The 25,000-nt window shown below is 38.6% G+C and overlaps 1 protein-coding gene and 1 long non-coding RNA gene across 4 annotated transcripts in view; both read right to left on the bottom strand.

The window, feature by feature from the left end:
- Nucleotides 1-16,498, bottom strand: part of LOC145651384 (uncharacterized) — an 18,976-nt gene extending 2,478 nt beyond the window's left edge. The window contains exons 1-10 of one of the 2 annotated variants that reach the window (XM_081698164.1): nt 16,358-16,498; nt 15,429-15,773; nt 14,853-15,204; nt 13,368-13,475; nt 13,180-13,269; nt 12,270-12,356; nt 10,978-11,034; nt 8,885-8,962; nt 8,621-8,680; nt 3,369-3,458 (exon numbers count right to left, since the gene is read on the bottom strand). In XM_081698164.1, the coding sequence (XP_081554290.1) occupies nt 3,369-3,458; nt 8,621-8,680; nt 8,885-8,962; nt 10,978-11,034; nt 12,270-12,356; nt 13,180-13,269; nt 13,368-13,475; nt 14,853-15,165 (883 nt within the window). In that variant the 5' untranslated portion in view covers nt 15,166-15,204; nt 15,429-15,773; nt 16,358-16,498. The remainder of the gene's footprint in view (nt 1-3,368; nt 3,459-8,620; nt 8,681-8,884; nt 8,963-10,977; nt 11,035-12,269; nt 12,357-13,179; nt 13,270-13,367; nt 13,476-14,852; nt 15,205-15,428; nt 15,774-16,357) is intronic. The other variant, XM_081698165.1, reaches the window with a different exon arrangement.
- Nucleotides 16,499-19,722: 3,224 nt separating this feature from the next.
- Nucleotides 19,723-25,000, bottom strand: part of LOC145651389 (uncharacterized) — a 5,585-nt gene continuing 307 nt past the window's right edge. The window contains exons 1-4 of one of the 2 annotated variants that reach the window (XR_014117322.1): nt 23,254-25,000; nt 22,168-22,281; nt 21,375-21,535; nt 19,723-20,198 (exon numbers count right to left, since the gene is read on the bottom strand). The exon at nt 23,254-25,000 is cut by the window's right edge and continues 307 nt beyond it. This is a non-coding gene — a long non-coding RNA (uncharacterized LOC145651389). Of the gene's footprint in view, nt 20,199-21,374; nt 21,536-22,167 lie in introns of both variants that reach the window. The other variant, XR_014117321.1, reaches the window with a different exon arrangement.

Raw genomic sequence — 25,000 nt, 5'->3', positions numbered from 1 at the left:
AATGTTTTCCCCACTCACAACTCACTTGTGCTTCCACAATGTCTCACATGGACTGTGTGGCTAAGAATACAGTATTTCTTCAGCATGTGCTAGTTAGCATTTTAAAAGCAGCAATGTCTGAATCAGCTGCACGTGACTAATGGTGTTTGAGGAAGCTTGTAAGGAGACCAGCATAACAGTCCTGCCTGTGTGAAATGAAGACATGGATGAGTTTGCCTAGATCCTGTCTGGACATCAAATCACTACATTTGTGTGGTCAAATGATGAACGTTTCAGTCTTTTCAGACTGCTGAATGTACTAAAAGGTTAAGTGAAGTCCTTCATCAGCGCTGACTCTTCAAATGTCATTTCAACATGTGCAGTCTTTTAGTCAGCTAATATTTTTGGAAGATGCTTTGTTTGTATGTTTTTAAGGCTAGGGACACATTGACCGAACAGTCGGCTGTTGGACGGTGTTAGGCAATTGGATAGCATCAGTAAGTGACTGTCACCCGTACTTAGTGTAAATAAGCACAGGCGACGACAGCTGACATTGAGCTTATAGAAGGCGATCATCGGTCACTCATAGTTGCTGTTAGTTCATCAGTGTCAGTGTGGTGTGTCCCTGGTTTAATAGTGGAGCTCCTCACAGTCAGTGTGTTTGGCAGTGCTGGGTGAAGTCGCTGCTTCCTGGGTCCTTTATACAAGTTAGCAGACTGTCTCTGCTTTACTGGGGTGTGAACAGCTGAATCTCTAATTATGTAATTGGATGTAATACTTTACCTACTATTGGCCAACCAGTACTATCTATTATGAATTTGTTATTGTCATTTTCTACATGTGTTCCTTCATATTTTAAATATGCTATCATTCAGCCTTTAATGGAAAAAGCCTAATTTAGACCCTGCTGTGCTTAAGAACTATAGGCCCATATCTAAACTTCTGTTTTTATCAAGAATATTTGAGAAAATTGTGGCCAAATAACTCTCTGCAGCTTTGGAGAGACACATTGTTATGACAAGTTTCTGGATTTCAGAGAGGACCCTCCACTGAGACTGCATTTTTTATGTCTTCTGATGTGGGTGATTGTACTGCACTGATGATACTCAACCTCAACTCTGCATTTGACACAGTTGACCGTTATATTTTAATTAAGAGGTTACAGGACTGGGTGGGTATATCAGGTGTAGCCTTAGACTGGATTATATCTCATCTCACTGAGAGAAGTTTTACTACATCTATTGTTGACTTTAAGCCTGTGTCCTCCCCGACTATCCTGTGGTGTGCCGTAGCATTTTGTTTGGGGCCCATGCTATTTTCTTTATATTTACTGCCTCTAGGACAGATCATGGAAAAGTTTAATATTGCATATCACATATTTACTGATAATATCCAACTTCATTGTACATTCAAACCTAATGAGGTTCACAGGCTAGCTGAGCTTTTAGATTGCCTGGATGCAGTTGGACTGGACTACAGATATCTTCATGCATCTTTATGCTGAAAAGACTGAGGTTTTGATTGTTGCTCCTGATGAGGTCAGCCCCTTGACTAAGCAAAGCTTTGGACATTTTTCCTCTGCTGCACACCTTAGCATACATAATTTAGGTGTTGAGATGCTAATACATGTTTTTATTTCATCGCTCACTGACTACTGTAATGTTCTCTTAACTTAGATCTGCTCTAAATCATCTCCAGCTATTACTCAGTGGGTCAATAAAACAATCCCACATATTCCCCTCACAGAAATCTCTCCACTGGCTTTCTGTTTTCCAATTTAAGATTCTAACTATTGCATATAGAGTGTTGCATGGTCAGGCCCCTGCCTGTGTGTCTGAACTACTCTTTCTTCACATACCAGCTCACGCTCTCAGATCAGGTGAGTTAGGTCTTTTATATGTTCCACGGATCAGATCAGGTGAGTTAGGTCTTTTATATGTTCCACGGATCAGATCAGATGAGCTATGTCTTTTAAGTGTTCCACAGATCAGGTCAGGTGAGCTAAGCCTTTTATATGTTCCACAGACACATCTAAAGGCTCATGGAGACTCACCATTTGCGGTGGTAGCACCCACACTGCGTGGTATTGTGTTTTACTGTTGTATTGTGGTTTTATGTTGTGTCTTATCTTGTCCTACTTGTGGTTTTACTACCCTGTAATCTGAATTTGCAAAGCACTTTGTGACTCTTGTCTACGATAAGTGCTATATAAATAAACATTACTTACTTACTTACATACCATAACCTCTGCTTTCTCTGTTTGCCTTCTGTTTGTGCTGATCTCAGACCAGCTTGAATTATTTTTATTTGTGCCAGGCAGTCTATCACAGTGGTTGAGGCATCTTTTGTGTTTTGAATTTGATTTTTTGTTCTCCTTTTTGTCTCGCTAGTCCTTTAATGGACTAATGGTACTTCCATCTGCATCTATGCATTATCTAGTACTCTTGAGTTGTCAGTATTGCATGTTTATTGGAACCTTGCACATTTTAAACTTCTTAAACAGGTTTATGTTTTAAACATCCATGTGATGTTTACTGTGTTGAGGTACACAATGAGATCTTCGGAGGGTAGGGCTAAAGCCCAAGTCCCTTCCCTTCAGTGGACCCGCCAGCAAGACTGGAGGGGTCTGCCCAAAGCCTCTGAGGCACACTGCCTCTGGGGCACTCCAAGAGTGATAGAGGAGAGGAGGACCGTTCGGGGGAGGAGCACGCCTGGAACCAGGGCGGACGTGCACCCCCGCGTGTCCGTTGAGGCCGAGGACACGTCACAGCGCCTTATGTCTGTGTGGAATGGCGCTAGTGTTTGTGTATGTGTGCGCCTTGTGTATGTGTTTAGGCGCGTCACGACGTGGGGAAGCGTCGGGAGCCGAGCCCCTAGGGAGGGGTCGTTGTCGAGGACTGCTACACTTTACGTGGAGTGTTAAGGACTGCCCTGAAAGAGACAGTGAGTCTGCCTTTCTCCCCTGTGCACAGAAGTCTCCCTGGGTGGTAGTTCCTGGCCCGCCTTGTGTTGGGTGGGCACTGGGCATTGTCGTGCAGTGTCTGTCTGTGTGTGCATGGTGGGCCGGGATGTGCTGCCCAGGTATAGGACGCTTCAGGAGCCACACCCTTTGGGAAGGGGTACTGTCACGGAAGGCTCCTCCACCCTTGAGTCACGTGGTATGGCCCGCTGTGTGCAGGGGGACTCACACATGTCAGGGATTAATGTTAAATGTTAGTCTGTCTACTTAAACCCCTGCCAGTATATGATCCCCATTGGTCATTGTTGCCCTGTAATGTTGAAACGTCTGTGTAGCTGTTATGCCTGTTTGTATCATCTTCCACACTATGAAAAATGTTTAAAATATTAAAATTCCTTCTAGCAAACAAAGTACTGATAAACACTGTTACCTTTTTCATCTCCTCTCCAGTTGACAATGAAGAAAACTGAAATTAAACTGATGCCAAACAGAAATCCTCTTGATATTCTAAACAGGAAATCTGCAAATGAAAAAAATATGAACATATAAACTCAGTTGTAAACCACAGACAACTGTGTCATGGTAATGAACAGTGAGCATGGGTTAGTGGCCCTTGTAAAACCCCCTCTTGTTGCAGTGTTTAACTGACCAGAGAGGCACAGCAGTTCTTGACTGAGTCTACAATATACTCTGCTAGGGACACACAGTGAAAACACTGCGTTGCTGTGCTAACTTTAATAAGCTTTAAGTATCCCTCCCACTTAGGTGAATTAGATGGATCAAACATTACTGATAATATTGCTCCCAGAACACTCCTGCAGCACCCAAACCCCAGCCATGATCACATACTCCACCTCTCAAGCTTCCTAATTCTCACCTCTTCCATGTGTCTCTTCCAGCCAGCTCATGTATATATTGCTTTCTCACACATGCCTTGCAAAGTCTTATCAGTGCTCCTATATTTTAAAGCTTTTCTATTCCTGTTGTCCTGTCTGTTTGTATCATGTATGTCCCCATGTATGTTATATCTTATATTATGATTTTATATATTATGATTTTCTGCTAGACACTTTTGCTGATTGGATATTGTATTTTTATCTCTACCTGCTTTTTGGATTTATGACTCATGATTCTAAATAATAAATAAATGGCCTCATCATTTTACTCCTGCATACAACTCTCTTCCAATATGTTCGTCTGAAAAAATGCGCTTGTTTTTGAACCTCATCAAATAAATCAGTCCACTTATATAGCACATTGTAATTACTTTAAATTTCAGCTTTACATAGGCAGAGGTGGGTAGTAATGTGCTACATTTACTCCGTGACATTTATTTAAGTAACTTTTTTGAAGAAATTGTACTTTTAAGAGTTGTTTTAAAAGAAGCCACATTATACTCTTATATTTGCAAAGTCTAAAAATTTACTCCATTATATTTGTCAGTATTCCTTCCATTACATTTTAAAATAATTTTTATATTTTGTATGTTTTCACCACAACTGAGTTAAATCCTTAAAGATGATCGCTGAGTTAAATCTCTAAAAATGATCACTGAGTTAAATCCCTCAAGATGATCGCTGAGTGTTGCCATTTTGCTTCAGTAAGTTAGACATTTGGACAGTTGACCGACATAATGAACAAGGAACAGACACAAAGTGGATACTCTTGAGGTGTTCAAAGCCACAGAAATCCATGTTGAAACGCAGGCAGATTGTACTCCATCAGATTTGACATTGGTCACCCAGGGCAAAAGAGTACTGTACAATATTAGGAACAGTGAGTTGTCCCCCTTCCTTATTAGACTTAGAGAACCATTGAAATGAATACATGTGGATTTTGCAGGGCCAACTGACAGCCACATGTTCAATGTCATGGTCACTGCCCATGCAAAGTGGCCAGAGGTGCAAATTACAAACAAACCCAGACAGGACCAGTCGAGGGCTACAAATTCTATTCAGCCACTATGGAATACCTGAAGTTTGTGTCATTGACACTGGACCTCAATTCACTGCACATTAAAACATTACATATTTTATAGCTGACTATGTTAAACATGTTCAGCCCCATATCACCCAGCCACCAATGGGCAGGTTTGCACAAACTCTCAAGCATGCTCTTAAATCCTCAAAGGGCTTGACCCCTGTCCAGAAACAGCCCAGACCTGTCCCGCAACAGTCTAGACCTGTTCAGCAACAGTCAGAAACATTTTTGCTGACATTTTGCAATACTCTGCAGCTTGAGGGAGTGAGAAAGAATGCTTTTTTTCTGGGCTGTCAGTTACACACTCAGACCCAATGTGATATTGGCTATGAGACACACATTGGACTCCCAGATTCTCCTCCTGGCCTGCATAATTGAAACAGCAACAGTTTACAGTTGGAGATGCAGTGCTGCTCCATGATGACAGAGAGGATAAGAGATGGACACCAGGAGTGGGGACCAATCAATGTGCGCCTGTTTCTTACACTGTGGTTTTTGGTGCTACAGAGGTATGGCAACGTCATGCCGATCAGTTTAAACCCCATCAGAACTAACCACACCTCATAATTTGCATGCACTTTTTAATAGCTCTGCATAAAAGTATGAATACAAACAGCAGATTTCTTTTCTGGTTGTTATAAAACCACAATATTTCTATAGTGCTGGTGTCATGAGTAGTTCTAGAGATAGTACAGACACATAAGTTGCTACTGTAATGTGGGAGTCGAGGTAGGATGCACAAACTAGCTGTGTCACACACACAGACGTTTATTTCATACACTTAACAAAACAAGCACAATGAAGACTGCTAAAAACGACCTCTGAAGCACAATGAAGCACAATGAAGCACTCTGCTTATGTGGGCTCAAACACCAACCAACACCAACGACTAAACAGGACTTTATATACATGCACAGTAACAACGTAAAACAAAGAACAGGTGTGATACACGGAAAGGGCGTGGCCATGCAAATGAACACACACACACACACAGGAAGATGTCTGGGACGAGGAGGCCGTGCCGTGACAGCAACCTTACTAGGCCAACATGATCATAATTAGTTTTTTAACATTTGTTTGCACTGTTCAGAAGGTGAATGTGTGTGATTTGAATTAATCTCTATGAAGTTTATGCTACACTCACCTACGCATGTGGAAACAAAAAACAGCGTAAAAAATGGAGCAGGACAAATGAGGCCATGTTTTAACGGCTCTGAATCACACATATTTAGGACTGAAACATGTATTAAAATGGAATGGCACCTGTTCTATGAGAAGGGCATTAGAATAAGCACATAGAAATTTGGAGTAATCAGAAGACATGAGGTCAGGTCCACTGTTACACTCCCGACAATCATACACCTGTATCACTGTTACACTTCCTACAATCATACCCCTGTATCACTGTTACACTCCCTACAGTCACACCCCTGTATCACTGTTACACTCCCTACAATCACAACCCTGTATCACTGTTACACGCCGTACAGTTATAAAGTAAGATCTCACCATCCATCTAGCAAATCAGACCACAACAACATTTTTCTCAAAGGCCAAAGCGAGCTATCAGTCACCACACTTCAGGATACACTTTGATGTTCTGGCTGGGACATGTTCCAGCACTGATGGTTGTGATACATTTATTTATGTGGTGCACTGGTGGATGACACTGTGCCACTAATTATCATCTAAACCGTCCCAAATCCCATATGATGAAAAGACTGTTCATGATGCTATTAAGAATTAATACAAAAGAGCATCATTACACAGAGAAGGGTGTGGGGTCTACCACACCAGGCAGGCTGTGCAAAGATGCCCTGATACAGGTGCTGGAGATACAGACTGGAAAATGGTGGTGGTGAACAAACAGCAGAAGAGGGCCGTAGTGATACATGTGGCAATCTGGAGTGAAAGCAACATCAGGAAAAAGGAACATGAGAAGCTCGAGAAATACCAAGGGATGAAGGAAGAGCTAGAAGAGATGTGGAAGGTGAATGGAACAAAAGAGCATCATTACACAGAGAAGAGTGGTGAGGGAGGCTAAGAAAGCTTCAGGGACAAGCTGGCATCTCTATTCCAGCTGAGTGATTCCAGGTGCATATGACAGACTGAAAATGACAATATGCTACAAACAAAAACCCTTAAGATGAGTGTTGACACTTTATTGGCCTCATACAAACAGATTTATTTTTAAGATATTATGCTGAGTAAAAAACAAACAAAACAAACAAATGAAAACCAACAAAAAAATGTAATTTATGTTAAACCTGTATATAGGGTAGATTTAATTAATTTATGAAGTGTTGTCAGTGACTGTAGCATTAAGATTTAATTACAGTAAGTATGGATTCACATAGGTCAATTTTAAAATACCATTTTGTTGTTCTCTCTCTCTCTCTGTCTCTCTCTCTCTCTCTCTTTCTCTCTAGAAGGATGTTTCATGCCATGTGATATGTGATAAATCAAAACAGGAAGGGGAAAGTGACCACTATACAGAGGTGGTCTGAAGAACAGACCTGCACAAGACATCAGCCCCCTTGAGTCTGTATCAGCAGATTAAACTAGAGAATCAAAGTCAAGCATGGAGTTGGACTACAACAATAAAAGTCTCAGTAAGAGCCATGATTGGCTCTTCAAGGACTGTTAACTGTCTCACATGTGGTAAGATGTTTTCATTCCTGAGGGGAGAGATAGCATACTCAGAGAAAGACATGAATAGCGTCACGATCAGTCCCTCCCGGGTTCTGTGTTCCGTGTTTTTCCCTGTCTTGTGTTTCTTAGTTCCGTGCCATAGTTTCGTTTTCTCTGCCCCTCGTTTGATTTTCCACACCTGTCCCTCATTAAGTTCATGTATTTAAACCATGTCCTGTTCCCTGTGTTTTTGGCTGTTCATTGAATTTGTTTCGCTGTTGTTGTTTCTTGAATCTATGTTCCAAATCCTTCATTTTTGTTAGTCTGTCTTGTTTAGCCCCAAGTGTTTTCCTAGCCATTTGCCTTCGTGTGTTTTTGTTTGTTAGTCATGTATCCACATACTCTCCGTGTTGGCTCCATAACCCTGGACTGCCTTAACGACTCTGATTTTGGATTTTCCCTGAATAAATCTCGCTCTGCTCCGCACATACGTCTGCCTCCTTACCGCTCAACGTTACAAATAGAAACCTTAGGTGATGTTTGTCTTGTCTGAATTCATTTTAAATAACTTTTTAATTGTTATTAATTGTATTTTTGTGGGGATTTTTTGGTATTATTCAAACCATTTTTGAAGATTGATAAAATGTATTTTGTTGGATAAGTTCCTAACAAACCTAACAAAATCAATTAGTGTATGTACTGATTTAATTTTTTCCCTCTAGTTCTTATGTAGTGGCACATTACCTGTTACCTGTTGTCAAGTCTAACATTCTCTCTCAACTTCTCTAACTGTCAACTTCTCTATCTGTCATTTTGACACTGAACGTTTTATTAAAATGTACATTGTGTACACAATGTCAAAGTTACTGCATGGTAAAAAAAACCTGTTTTCACTGGACTCTAATCTTGAGAAAGTAACGTTTATGTGAAGATAGTTCAGCACATTAACAGATCTATATAAGTGTTGTGAGTGAAAGATGACTAGGAATTTATTCAAAAGTACCTTCATAAAGAAAAAGTGTAGATGAGCTAACAAAAGTAAAGAATTTACAGCATTCCATTTTTACTTACAAAGACAATACCATAGGCCATCAGGCAATTTGTCTTCCAGACAGAAAGCCAAGAAAAAACCTGAAATAAAGAGAATGAGATTTACATCAACATTTCCTGGTTTTTCAACGCTGGCCTGTGACCCCGACTACGATTACGACCCCGAATACGATTATGGCATATGCCATGGAAAGGAATGTGACCACAGTAAAAAACATGACTGGCTACATAAGCAAGGCCCATGCTCACATACTTCATAATAACTTAGAACAATGAAACACCTACTTATGATGATCAACAGTGCTATAGCCCCAACAACAGCCAGCATGATTTTGTATTCCGTACCCCAGACACGCCACATCACTAGAGGAGAAAGAGGGAAAAATCATGAATGAAAGTCATTCTGCACAGGTCTGGTAAGCTTACTTTACTTTATTCCATTACATATTAGTGACTACCTGCTAGATCTGTAATTGAATACTTAAGACAAAGTATTTACTATAATAAAATAATGGAATCTGATGACTTTTAGAAATGCCATCAAGATAACATCTAGCATGCTAACTGTTGGCCGTTATCTCCAATTGATTTATAATGCAGTTGTCATGACCTTTGTTTGACAAAATTGACTGTCCATTAGTAAATGCTTGTTAAAGATTTTTTGCGTGAAAGTCAGCTAGTATAGTAGAGATGAATGGATGCATTTTGGCCACACTGAATACTGTTCTGTTCAGATGAGACTTTTCTGTTTTCTGCCATTATCTGGTTATAATTGTAATGCTAATTTTTCACTTGCACAAATTAATTTCTAAAATTGGACCTCACATTTTCAGCTTTAGGGCCATATTATTTCTTTATGCAGTGCTGCAGGTGAAATGGTACCTCATTAGGAAGAGAGCTGAGATTGGTCTGAAAATTTTGATATGTAATATATATGTATCATGCTATAAGTAAGAACCTTTAACGTGAAATTAACAAAATATGCAAAACAGAGAAAATGCCTATACTTCAGAGGGATAACGTCAACATGACGCTAAGAGCCTTCATAGAAAACTCAGTGGAGCCGTGGAAAACAACCCTAGAGGCCAATTTCCGACCAATAGTATGAGTCACCATCAAGCATGGGATTTACCAAGGAGATGCCCTGTCTCCGTTGCTGTTCTGCATGTGGCTGAACCCACTCAAGTGAAATCATCACCAAGAGTGTCTATGGATACCAGCTACGGAATCGATCAACGATCAGCCACCTCCTCTACATGTATGTCATCAAGCAGTATGTCAGAAGTGAATGAGACATCGGAAGGTAGCTAGAACTGAGGGGATCACACTACCAGGGGGTAATATAACAGATGTATAACAGCTGGGATAATAAACTGGCCTAATGAGAAAACAGAAGCCACTGACATCAAGACAAGGGAACTCCTCACAATGCATGGAGGGTTTCATCCCAAATCCAGCACACTGAGACTGTAGACTAAGCAGGAGGCGGAAGTGATAGTGGAAGTGGCTGATATGGAAGAATCCTACCAATGGCTGGAAAAGGCTGGATTGAAAGGCAGCACAGAGGCACTAGTCATGGCAGCACAGGAACAAGCTCTGAATACGAGATCAATAGAGGCTGGGGTCTACCACACCAGGCAGGCTGTGCAAAGATGCCCTGATACAGGTGCTGGAGATACAGACTGGAAAATGGTAACAGCTAACCAACTAGACATAGTAGTGGTGAACAAACAGCAGAAGAGGGCCGTAGTGATACATGTGGCAATCTGGAGTGATAGCAACATCAGGAAAAAGGAACATGAGAAGCTCAAGAAATACCAAGGGATGAAGGAAGAGCTAGAAGAGATGTGGAAGGTGAATGGAACTGTGATTCCCATGGTAATCAGAGCACTAGTGGCTGTGACCCCCAAACTGGGAGAATGACTCCAGCAGATCCCAGGAACAACATCAGACTTGGTCCAGGAGAGTGCAGTCCTGGGAACAGCTAAGATAATATGCAGGACCCTCAAGCTCCCAGACCTCTGGCAGAGCGTGAAGGAAAAAGACCACCTGGAGGGCAAGTGGGGAATTATATATATATATATATATAGTTTCCAGAGAAACGGAACCCTTCGGACAGAGGTCCATCAACAATTGCGTGAGTGTTTGAAACCTTCTGTTTCTCTGGAACCTCTGTTGTGTACTTTACTATAATTTTGAATATCTCTCTCTCTCTCTCTCTCTCTCTCTCTCTATATATATATATATATATATATATATATATATATATATATATATATATATATATATATATATACATTCGTAGACACACATATACAATTATACAAATATAAATATACAATTAAATGGCCATAAATGTAATAATCATGTAAACTTACCTGAATAAACAACAGCCAACATCACAATACCTTCTAATGAACTTAATAGTTTCATTCCTGAAAGAAAAAAGAAAATTCTCATATAAATGACTGATTATATCAAATTGAGGTCAGGACACCCGTTTTACAGACATCCTGGTATCCTGCTGTAGGATCTGGGTTCAAGAGCACTTTCAGTGACTGCAGGTCATTTAGGCTCTGAGACAACAGAGCTGTCCCACACCATTATACTCACTCTGTCACACTTCACACCATTATACACACCATTATACACAGTATCTTATTATTGAGCCATGTTGATGTCAAGAACACACTGAGGACTAGTCTTTACCTGTAATCATGGCATTGAAGGAAATCCAGTCATTTTTAGAAATATATATAAATATATATAATTAAAAAACTTTTTCCTTTGTGTAAAGTATATTTATTCTATCTCATCAAAGGGAAATTTAGAGATCTGGTACATGTAAACAAATATTTTGGACTGCTATTCACAAAACTGTCATTGCGCCTGATGTACTGTTTGAGTATCAAAGTTATCCCATAGCACATTTAGCTTCTCACATGTAAACATAAGTTATTGTCTGTAAGTTAATACTGACATGTACAGTCAACTAAAATGCAGTTTAACGGTGTGTTCTTTGGTGGAATCAGAAGGAAGTGTCACAATTATGTTGCACGAAAATCAAATATTTATCTAGATAAATCCTAATATTCAAATACTACCTAAGTAAATGCCAATGAATGAATGAAAACTTGATGTCAGGTATCTTTATCTACATACGTATCTACATAAGTTAGTCATGGCCCTCAGTGTGTGTCTTCCTACTAAGATGAAGTGGTACATGTCTCAGGAAATGCACGCATTCACCATTCCACTATTAAGCATTCAGTACGCACTCTTGATTTTATAATTACACTGTGACAAAGATAACAACCCTACTTGGCTCTTGACCTCAGTTCCTACAGGTGGCAAACACATGCCTCAGTCACAAGACCAAAGAGCTAGCACTCTCGCACAACAATCAAAGCACCCCTTTTAATCTCAAGGAGTGTGATGGTCTCATCACACCACCTTCTCCTTCAATGAGTGTGATGGTCTCATCACACCACCTTCTCCTTCAGTGCCATATCACTTCTGGCACCATTTGTGATGAGTGCAGTAACCACACCCAGGTCTCAAACCTTGGTACTACAGGGATAGTCGCTGCCCTCAGCCTTTGTCCCATTAATATTAAGTTATTAATCTGACAAACACTTAATTCAAGACAATATTTCTTGGTAAAACATACCTTTAGAAGTGAATGGAGAATAATACAGCAGTCGAAGAATCCTCGTGAGATTAATAGCTGAACAGACAGCTACCTCACTGAAAAATCCTGAAGCAAAATAAAAATAATTTTAATAAGTATTCTTCATATCCCAAATCAATATAAAATACAAACATTTACAATATGCTTTGAAAGCACTGGGATAGTTTAATTGTTCATACAGTATGTTTCTTCGCTCCAAAACTTTATTAAAAGACACAGTGACTGCGGTGCTTGAGCTGGTGGCTGTAATTTAATTGTCTTTGTTAGTATTTTTAAGGTCTGTTCACATGTTCTAATGTGCTGTCCCAGCGGATACAGTGGAGAATTTGTAGAATTAACCTTAAGACACTGCCATTGCATAATACAAAAGGTCATACAGTTATGGGAACTGTGTACTATTAACAGAGGAAGACTGTTGTAAAAATAGAATCTAACTATTTTGAGAAACTTTTTAGCCACTCATATACTATTGGTTGGTTGTGAAACTGTGCCCTATTCGATTTTTTAGTCTCTGGGACATTTTCGTAATCCATAAATAAAAAAGACCATGTTTGAGAATTTAGAGAATTCAAGCTGACATTCAATCTCAGGTGACCAAGGATCTGAGGGTGTAACAGACATGTCTAAAATCCCTTTGGACAATCTGCATGATGCATTTTGTGCTTGTTCTGGGGGAAAATGCTTGTTGATTGCATTTTATCCAGACAACCATTTCCTATACTGTTTCTAAGTTTATGTTTGAGAGGCCAATCCATTACTAAACTAGCATATATTATAGTTTTCTCAACTGTTAATGTCATTTGTGTGCCTTTGAAATTTTAACAGAGACTAGAATCAGTGTTTCCAAACACTACACAATGAAACTTCAAAAAGTCAGTTAAATACTTACCCTCAAGTTGTCCCCACAGGATGAAGGCAAGAAACATAACAATGTTTGGACAAAAGACGAGGACATGCTGTATTTTTATCATGTGGTTATCTGAAGAGATTAAGAAGAACTGTATTTAAGTTCCCTGCAGTATAAGAAAACTTCATTACCAAAAACATCAACAGTATTTAGATGAAGATCTCACGTACCGTCCAGTTTTAGACACGTCCATGGTATGCAGACAAGCAGAAGGGAAAGTCCACATAAACAAACAAAAGCACAGAGAAACAACTCCAGTTTGTGGATGGCAGAGAAACCTGTGGCAAAGACACATAATTACTTGTATTTAACTGTATGTGAAATGTATTTGTTCAGTGTACAAAGTCTAATTCACTGTAGGTCCCTGTAAAAAGAGCATGTAATAATATAATAAAGTATACAAGAAAATAAAAATATAAAACAACATTTAAAGGAATTTGATAAAATGGCAATAATTTAACAGTATATAAAATTAATAAAACAAGACAAACCAACAATGTAGGTCTCAGTGAGTTGTCCATTAAAAATAATAAAATAATAAATAGATTAAAAGATCAAAGATGCACTTTTGCATCCAGCTAAATGTCATTCCAACTTAAAAGGAAATATATTCTTATCAAATTCTGTTGATCTTTTGATCTATGAGGAGCACATGGCACAAGGCAGGAATCCGCTCTTGATAGTGTACACACACACACACACACACACACACACACAAAGAGCAACAGTCCATTACAAGGTACATGCAGATGAACACACTCCTCACACAAGGCCAATTTAGAGATACCAATCAAGCTCACATGCACATTTTTGGAATGTGGAAGGAAACTCCACATAGACACAGAGAGAACACGTAAATTCCACACAGACACAGGGAGAACACATAAAATGAACACAGACACGGGGAGAACACGTGAACTCCACACAGACACAGCGAGAACACAAAAACTCCACACAGACAAAGGCCTGACAATAGTCCCAAGAATCCTGAAAGTACACATGGTCTCTTGCAGTTTTTTTTAGGAAAAGTGAACATGCCAGATTGTTATTTATTGATTTCTCCTCAGTTTCCAATACTGTCTAACCACACGTGTTAGTTAGGAAAATAACATTTTTGATTGTCATAACTAAATGGATAATTCCCTCAAACAATTACATTAATATTTATTTGTTTTGCTCATATTAATTTAATGGTGCCATTAATTTTGCACTTTAGGTATTTGAGCACATTCGCTGTTTATAGTTCCTTTTTAAAAATGGAAAATTGACTAAATAATTATGTCTTTTGACACCTGGTCACAACTTTTGGTGTTTTTAAACAGAGTATTTAAAAGAAGCCATTATGGTTTGCTTAATTCATTTTTCTCAGTGTATCTTTCTGTAAACGTGGGTTTGACATCTAAAGCTATCAACAAAGTTCATCATGGCCTGAGTTTTCATCACTTAGAATGTTGACAAGTATACCTTGCATATTACTAGATTACCAAATTTGAAAGGACATAATGGAAACATGTTTCTTTATAAAAAATCTAATATCATATTTTCAGAAACTTCTTGCCATTAGTTATTTAGTTCTGTTCATCTTTATTTAGACAAATGTGGAATGTCAGGCCCCATTCCTGTACATCCCTGCTACCATGGAGATGTTAACTTACCCAACTGCAGTACTTCCACAGATGTGTTAGCTGAGAACGCCTCATGGAGAACTTCACATATATACAGGCCTTTGTCTTCAGTTTGGATGTTCTTCAGTCTAAGTGAGAAGTTTCCTCTGTGGATTTCCTCAGAGCTGAAAAGCTCAACTCTGTCTATATATCTCTCATTAGTTGACTCTGGTTGAATTTCACCCTCTACAAAGAGCAATACTACAATATCTTGATCCATTTTTTTCCATGAGACCTGTTCAAGCTCCTCTGGGGGGATGTGGGAGTGTACAGAGCAGTTCAGAGTGGTGTCCCCCCCCCACATATGGAGACACAGCCTGTCCTCCAGACAAAGTTAAATACTCTGAAAAAATATATAAAACATTTGATATATTTCAGTTCAGCATTTCATTTTAAAACCTCAGGTCAGATAGTAAAATTTTATAATACATTCAGCAAAGTCTAAGAAACATCATGTGATTTAAATAAACAAGTGAAATAATGTCTAGAGCAGAGTTAAATCAAAATTATTTTCCCACAGAATACTCAATCTGTATGACAAAACAGTGTTAATAATAATTCACCCACCACTCATCTTTACTTCAATCAAAGTTTCATTAGATTCCTGGTTTCTGTAAACAACACACTTGTAAACTCCTGTATCCATAATGGTCACATCTGTTAGTAAGAGTGAGAAGTTTCCATGGGCGATGTCCTCAGTAAAGAAATGTGCCCTATCATGGTAAGCCTGGTCCTGAGACTCTGATCGACTCTCTCCATCTTGGAACAAATGCACTAAAGTTTCAGGGTCTGTTCTTCTCCACTCCACTTCCAGCTCTTCCACTGGTATGGGATTTTGAACATAACAGGGCAGCATCACAGAGCCTCCAAGCTGGACAGCCACAGGACCAGAGGGGCCCAATACACTGAACCCTAAAATAAATAGAAACATTGGTAAAGGAGTAATAGTTTTAGATTTGCATTTCAAAAAAAGAGATTTGGAGTTCAAAATAAACGATCTTGCTCCACTGGCTGTGTGCACTGTAACTGCACATAAAAACAAGTCGAAACGATTTTTTTTTTTTTTTTGGCTAGACACGCCTAGTCGTTGTTCTTATACAAGATCAGCAAGGCACCTTTAATCCCAGGTTCTCCTAGAATTATAAAAGATAGTAACCTCAATTTGAATAATACCGTACATCTGTTATTGTGTGAAAATATACTGACCTTAAGAATTTTGAGCATCAAAGTGCCGCAATCGACACTTTTTTGGTACGCATATTTAGCGATTAAAATTATTCATTTTTAAATGTATCGCTTTTAAAATATATTTCTTCCAGCGACCAGGTGTTTGTGTGGTTTTATTTCTAATCAAGAGTTTAAACGGGAAAGTAATCAGTATCGTTTACTTCGCTACGTTTAAATTACGCATTGGGCGCCATTTAAATCGACAGAACTTTAACAAACTAACGTAACTATAACAAACTAAAAATAACAATATTTAAATCAAAGCCTACCTTTACAGACGTGAACGGCGTTTGAGAGGAAAAAGTAAAGAATTGTGCCAATCTTCATGTTTGGAAAATGTTTTACCGTAAGATATGAGAACAGTTTTACTTTCACTTCCACATGTATGCGGAACAGTTGATGCCATACAGTTGTCGATTTTAACCAATCATATAACAGCAATTCGTGGCGAATCAACCTTTATTGAGCCAATCATTAACAGAAATTACTTGTTTATCTTTACTAACGTTACATTATTCACATAGTCAATCCAAAATGGTGTTTATGCATTGGACATTTTAAATGTTAGGATGCATGTTAAAATTATTTCAGAAGACACTACGAAGTAGTGGTACTTTAGTGGTACGAAGACACTAAAGACATTAAAGATATGAAGATAAAAGACAGTGAGGTGTTCTTTGGAAATAATGATAGGCTTAGAAATGCATCAAATAAGTCCGTGTGACTGTACAGTTTAGGTTTATAAAGGCATTCCTGTCATGTCACATGAGCAATCGACCCACGCTCCACCCTTCATTAATGTCTGTTGTGCAGGCTGTGGATATGAAGAGTTATGGACAACCACCAAACTGATATGAGGCTGTGGTTGGCTTCTTACTCATCTTTTTCTTATTCAAATGTCAAATTTTATAATTCCGTGTCAGTTAATATAGCTATGAATTTTGACAATTCCTAATTTATGAGAAGACACAAGTACAGTGTCTGATTGCAATTATATATACTTTATGTGCTTTTATCTGCTGACTGTGACTCTTAAATCAGAGTTATCTGACACAGACATGGCAAGAAGTGTAGTACTGTACTACAATCCTGAAAGAAAAGAATATGTATTGTTTGTTGTGACATTTTGAAAATAGATTATGAGCATTTATGCTCACTGGCCAACTGTGAGAGCATGTTATGGAAGCTCTGCACAAATGTTTTCTGTTAAATCTGACAATGTTATAAGAGAACAGACATGGTAGAACAAAAAAGGCCTGTCTCTCCAGGCATTTCTTTACTGTGACATGAGTATGGGCCCAAACATAACTACAGGGTCAGACAGCAATTTGGATCTTGTTGGTGTACCTTTATTTCCTGATTCTCTATTAAATTGGACAAAACATTATGAGAATAAATATAACAAACCAACAGAAACATAAATGATAAGAAATACTACTGTGTGTGAGAACTGAGAGCAAGAGCTGATTGGATTTTATGCTTATTTGTAGTCTCATATTGATCAAAGTCTGTTGAATCTGGCACAAAGGCATCAGTGTGAAGGTTTGCTGATCGGTATGTTGAACACCTTCAGACCAACATAATTAATAAACTGTCTTTCCAGTGGCAAGTGTTTATGAACATTACATTAATGGCATATCTGTTTGTATTGCCAGTGGGTTTCCAGATAAACAGGATGTTTTGAACAGAGGTCCTTCATCAGCTGTGCATGCAAAGTGTTTCTGAATTTCTAGGATGATGAACCAGTTTATATTTTAAAAAGTAGATGTTTGAATCATAACATTCGAGGGGTTCTAAAGTTCCAGCTCTTGAATGTGCATGGAATATAGCACATCCTGGCATGAGGATAACCTTATTGGAGGTTTCAGTGAAACCTAGACTCTCAGTTGTATGTGCAATATAACTCTTCACATTCCACGGCCTGCAAAACTCCCCTTACTCACAGCTATTAAGACTTAAGAACATTTGGACTGAGAATGAAAACTTTGCTTATGTTTTACCTGTTCAGAGAGTCGATGCACTGACCTATAAACAATCTGCTGTTAAGACTGCAGACTAAGTTAAGACTGCTGTTTGGTGCTGACATATCACTTGCGCTCACCACCTACAGCACAGGCTCACTGACACTCCACACCTGCAGCACAGGCTCACTGACTCTCCCCACCTGCTGCAGAGGCTCACTGACACTCCACACCTACAGCAGAGATCCCCCCATGTCTCCTATCACCAGAGGTGTCAGGCACCTCTCATTTGAGGGGGCACAAACAGACTATAGACAAAATAAAAAACAACACATAAGCAATTTTATAAATATAAAGCTTTACTAAATTATGAACATATATATACATATACAAAAGAACACATACACCCAAGAAGCTGTGTATACATGCGTGTACACAAACAACAGAGATGAAGTGAAAGACGCTAATCCCTGAAGTTTAAAGTCTTGCAATCCTTTTCACTTTCAGTGTTCAGTCAGTAGAAATGACTGATGTGTTCAGTCAGTAGAAATGATAATGTTCATAATTTGCTGTTGCATGATTACTGGTTAAGACATAAACCCCCTTTTTTAACTTTTTAAATGTGTTTAAGAAATGACATCAAAATCAGTTGTGATCTCGCAATGCAATCATATGATACAAATTAATTATATAATTTTAAAAGGGGGGGGGGGAATACCACTGCCAAGACAGAACACCTCCTGCACATGAGAAAGAACAGTCAGACTGCAGCTGGAATCCACCAGTAGCAGAATGTAACATGGACATGCTGTGTGGTCCAGCTGTGGACATGTGGAATATGATCATAGCTAAACTGCATCACACAGTATGTTAGCAGATATGAAAGTACCTAAAACCAGTATAAGAAACCAACAAACTGGTATATGCTGCTGCAGTAGTCATGGTTGAGAACCTTGACTATAAAATACAAACCATGACAAGGAAGACAACTTGGATGGAAGTCAACATCTGACAGAGCTCCAGAAGGGCATAAAGATGAAAGATGGTGTCTGACTATGGAAGATATTAAATGGGTGACCTATAACGGAGGCTCTAAAGTCTGCTAAACTGGTGAACACCACTGGTACCAAGACTGCAGAGATACACAAAAGAAACACCAGCTAAAAAACTAAAAAGTGCACTCTCAGTCAGAATTCAGCATAACTCTGACTGTGGATCCACCCAGAGCTGAAAGAGAACAGTACTGGAAGAACATATGGGAGAATGAATCATAAGATAACACTGGTGCTCAGTGATTAAACAGGGAAAACTTAAATCTGAGCAGGGCAGTGGGGACCCGTGTAAGCATTACTCTACTGTTAAAAAATTCTGTAATTAATAATAAATGCCAAAGCAAACAAACAGACACTTCAGATGTCATTGCTACCCTCATTGGTTTTGTCCACATTTTGTGAGCCTCACTACACACTGGGTCCTCCTAGTACGTAATAAAGCATAAAGCTGACAGGTGATTGGATTTGGATGTTTAGTACTTTCACTCCATTGGTCAGCTGCTCAAACAGCCATTATCTAAGGCCTTCGCATATATATATATATATATATATATATATATATATATATATATATATATATATATATATATATATATATATATATTTATTTATTTATTTTATTTTATTTATTTATTTTTCAGCTTTTTCTATGTGTTTTGGCTTTTCTCTACTTGCAAAGACTGCATAGCTCCTTCCATGATAAAGATATTCAGAAACTCAGTTTACAGTGTTGTCATGTAGACAGGGAAAATAAATTTTTGGCTTCATAAAGAGTGTGTGCTGTTATCCTTTTTGCAATGGTGGATGTAGCCAAAATAGCACTGGTTTTAACATTGGTAACAGGACTTGTTACAAATTTACACATAAATATACAGTTATTCTGTTCTAGTGTGAGACTGAGGAGAAACTCCACTTCAAGAAGGAAAACCTGTGCATGCAGACTAGGGCTAATGCCTCTTGTGGACTCCAGCGGTGGAAGCAGGCCATCTCATCTTCAAGCTTCTCATAACGTACTTGACCCCTCTCTCCATGGCAACGCAGACATTCATTCCAGGGGAAGGCTTTTCTGCAGGTCATGAATCTGTCATGTGACCACCCTAGAGACAGTATGATTAATATGCTTAATTTATTAATAACATACATTCTTCTTATTTATTTTACATTCATCTTTAGACATTAACAGTTCATCAGTTGACTACAGTGGTCCCAAAATTACAGTGGTAAAATTCTTGTGATGAAACATCCCATTTGTAATATGTTTACGCATTGACATAGTGAGTCAATGAGACCACAGTTACTTGGTGAGAGAGGCAAATAAATCTGATTATCATCTGCAAAGCTCTGGTAAGACATTCCAGAGTCTTGGACTAAATGGAAAAAAGCATTTTAACAGAACAGAACCCTGGGGGACCCCACATCTGCTCAAAATGTGTCCATTTCAACAAAGTAATTCGGGTTTGTTCCTGAGGTTTGTTCCTCATTGACAAGTCTATATAAAAGTACTTTACTTGATGGTGGCAAAGGCAGAACTGAGATAAAGTAATAGAAGCACAAATGTTTTTCTAGTATTTAAATGGATGTCATTAATCACAAAATGTATGCTGAACTAAAATTAGAACTACATGCATTCAGCTGGAGGCAAGACCATCAAATGTCCCTACTCTAAGGATGACTTTGAAGATGATTCTGATACATTTTTATACACAATAATTGTTTTTTATCTGTGGTTAATGTAAACCATGTGACTTCTCTGGCTCCTAATCCAGGGCCCTTTGACTCTCCCATGTTGCACAAACATAAATGTGGTATCAGCAAAGATCAAAGGTTACATCACTTCAGTTTTCCAAATGCAAACATGTAACTCATGCAAACAGTCTGGTTTTACACTTAATGTCATATGGTGTGACACTGGGTCATCTGTGTGAGCAGCACCCTGCCATACACATTCTAGCACTTATCTTCTCTTAAAACTTGCAAATAAACTAGGCTGTGTTTAACAGCGCATTTGGAACCATTGTGATAAATGAGGCCCTACCTCTGCTAAAACTCTTATTTACCCCCTGACTGTGTTTGTTTGTTTTTTTGTTTGTTTTTTGTTTGTGTTTGTTTGTTTTTGTCAGAATTACACTTCTATAGCCGTATATCAGAAACAGTGACTGTGCCTTCCATGATTAATACGCTACAGATGTTTATGTAAGTATGCCTTGCATGATGCACTACATACGTCTGTGTTTACTGTAGTGTGTGAAGAATGTGAGTGTGGGATATCCTACCTCTGCAGGATGCTGTGGTATTGAGTCCTCTACACGGTTCAGTTGTATTGCATCTAGCTCTTCTTCTTCTTCTTCTTCTTCTTCTTCTTCTTCTTCTTCTTCTTCGTCTTCTTCTTCTTCTTCTTCTTCTTCTTCTTCTTCTTCTTCATAATCTTCTTTATCTGTGTTTTAGACAAAATTTGAAGTTGAAGTTATATATCTGCTATAAACCAGTTGTTTTGATGTTCTACAGTAGTTTTAAATAAAATGTAATTCATTCTAGTTGTTAGCAATTTTACATAAATGCAATTTTAAATGAGAAACACATAGTGTTATGTAGTAGTATGGGGCTATGTTAAGATGGCATGTGCAACTGGCTGTTATGATGTTCTGTTGATAAAAGGGCTCGGTAATACACACCAGTCTGAGCTACCACAGTGGGGTCCATTAAGATTCATTAACCAGTTCAAGATGTTTTTACATCAACAAATGCTGGACACCTCTTCAATACTGAATACATGGGTCTGATTAGTGAAATAGCTGAATCAGATTACTGAACAGCTGGACCTGATTACACTGTCAGATTACTGAATGTCTTAGTCTGATTACTGATTACTTGGCCTGATTGTTAAATATTTCTTTATCTGATCAGTGAAACACCTGAGCCTGATTAGTGCAACACTAAGGTGTTACACTAGACACACTAGGAAAGGACTCCTGCAAAACAATCTCATAAACTGGAACAGACCATCTTATGCCCACTAGATCTTCTGTGATTATTTGTTTTGATGTTTCTGTGACTGTCTCCACCTACCTTTTTGTTTTGATAACTCCACTACAAAGATTGCAATAATATAGCCAATGGCAAACACCCATTCAAATGGAAGGAGAACCACTTGGAGATCTTCCATTGTTCGTTTACCATTTCCTAATGATTATAAACAAAAGAGGAAATGGAGTCCCTAATCAGTACTTTTCAATAATGCTAATGAAAAAATGAATTAATTATTCTACTATGATGAAGGTTAATATTGCAGAGTATTGTTAAAAATTTTACCATTGCAATGTGTGTGTTGGAAGTAAAAAGGAACTGTTATGTACACTGGCAGTCAAAAACCCTGTTACATGTGTCACACACTGATGTTGAGTAACCAGTACTGATGGGTTTAAAGAAATGTCCCTTCTGTTTACTTAAAGGATTTAAATTTTAAGAATGAGACAACTGCCTTTGGGAACTTGTATAAAAAGCTGTTCTTGCTTTACTGGCAGCAGAGACAAAATGGCTTCAATATTTAGAATAAACCAGAAAAATTGTGTTTGCAAAGGAAGTTATATTCATTACAAGAAACTGTTACTAGAGCTGCAGCCAGGACAGTGTGAGTGGGATCTTAACAAAGCCCACAGAGAGTGGATCATTAAAAGGAAGATTCCACTGGGTATGTTACTCTGGATGGGTTTAATACTGCTCCTCAGATCCAGGTTTCAATATCTATCACCAAATGAAACCTGAGAGAAGCTGAGGTATCTGTTTATGAGAAGGAAACCAATGCTCAGACACACACAAATGATTTGATCTGGATTTTTCCAGTGAACACACAGACTGGTTCGTCTGGATTTTTGCAGTGAACACACAGAGAGGTGTGTGGACAGTATTAAAGACTGTGTACAATGCAGTTTCTTTAGATCAGTTAGATAAAGTAAAACATGAAAGCTGTTAACAATAAGTGCTCAAGGATAGAAAAGGACCTATCAAATACTGAAAAATACCCTTGGTTGTCCTAGTATTTTTAAGCAATCCAGTTCTTGTACTATGAATTCACACAATCCACAATTTACTTTAGTTAATAAATTATAGTTTGTTGATAGTAGAAACATTTCTGGCAAGGCAATGTTTACTTACGTGCTGACAGGATCAGCTCTGCTGATAGTGTTATGGAGTTTATCAAAAAGAGAACTGCTGTTGCACACATACACAATTTAAATACCAGAGCTGTAATACAAGACCAAAAAAGAGAGGTTCCAAATACAATCCAGAATTCAACATACAATAATTAACTGTCCACAATACAGTTTGAAAAGGCAGTATTCAGAATACAGATACTTTATGCATTTTTAGGAGAATATCTCAGCAATAATAGCAGCAAATGGTCTACTAATGCATTTCCTATATGATAAGCCCAGTCATGGCTATTTATAATATATTTGACAAAAAAATCAGATTTATAATGAAGTATGTAGGCAAAAACCATTTTACTGAGCAGAAACTGGGAGGGAAAATCAAAGCTGACTACTGCTAATCTTTTCATATTGAGTGACTGGCCTTCTTAATAAATTCACCATTCAATGGCTAATAAATTCACCATTAAAAAGCACTAAGTAAGAAAACTTTCATTTTCTAACATTGACCAAAAGTGTGACAATTAATACTGACAGTACAGCACAGCCAATTCACAAATGCTTTTTTAAAATGTATCTGAATGTATTTTGAACAGGTTATTCTTTTTATGCATTTTAAAAGAATATGTTACTAAGTACATTTGGGACAGTGTGTTCTGAATTCAGCCCATGCATGGCTTCAGGTGAAACAGGACAATTCTGGTTATTTAAATGGGGCAGTGTTGGCATTAGATCTGTGAGTGCTCAGAGCATCACTAAAACAGCAGTGAGAAAAGGGCTCACAGACAGAAGTTTCCAGCACACTGTCAGGTGTTTTAGTCTGTTTTATAGAACACCTCTTTTCACTAGTGCAGTACAGTAAAAAGCACAGCTTTATAGTGCAGGCATACTTGGGATGGAAGCATACATATTGAAACACTTAGCAGGGGTCAGGATGGACCGTGGGCCCAGACAGTGATGTTTTGAGACACAGACACACAAACACACACATGTCACACAGAACAGCAGTGCTGCCCTGTAAGTCACACACATCAAACAGAACAGCAGTGTAACACACACACACACACACACACACACACACATCAGACAGAACAGCAGTGCTGCCCTGTAATGCACACACACATCATACAGAACAGCAGTGCTGCCCTGTAACTCACACACACACACTTCAGACAGAACAGCAGTGTAACACACACACACACACACCAGACAGAACAGCAGTCCTGCCCTGTAATTCACACACACATCATTCAGAACAGCAGTGCTGACCTGTAACTCAAACTCATCAGACAGAACATGAGTGTAACACACACACACACACACACATCAAACAGAACAGCCTTATAACTCAGAAACATCAGACAGAACAGCAGTGCTACCCTATAACTCAAACACATCAGAGAGAACAGCAGTGCTACCTTTTAACTCACAGACATAAGACAGAACAGCAGTGTAACACACACACACACACACACACACATCAGATAGAACAGCTGTGTAACACACACGTCACACAGAACAGCAGTGCTGCCCTGTAAGTCACACACATCAAACAGAACAGCAGTGTTGCTCTGTAACTCACACGCACACAAACACACACACACACACACAACGACATCAGACCGGACAGCAGTGCTGACTTGTGTAATTCACACTCATCAGACAGAACAGCAGTGTAACACACACACACATCAGACAAAACAGCAGTGCTGCCCTGTAACTCACACACATCAGACAGAACAGCTGTGCTG

The sequence above is a fragment of the Electrophorus electricus genome, chromosome 15, assembly GCF_041902795.1.
Source record: "Electrophorus electricus isolate QZ-2024a chromosome 15, ASM4190279v1, whole genome shotgun sequence".
Taxonomy (NCBI): Eukaryota; Metazoa; Chordata; class Actinopteri; order Gymnotiformes; family Gymnotidae; genus Electrophorus; species Electrophorus electricus.
The sequence above is the reverse complement of the archived record's forward strand: the minus strand, read 5'-3'. Positions and strand labels throughout refer to the sequence as shown.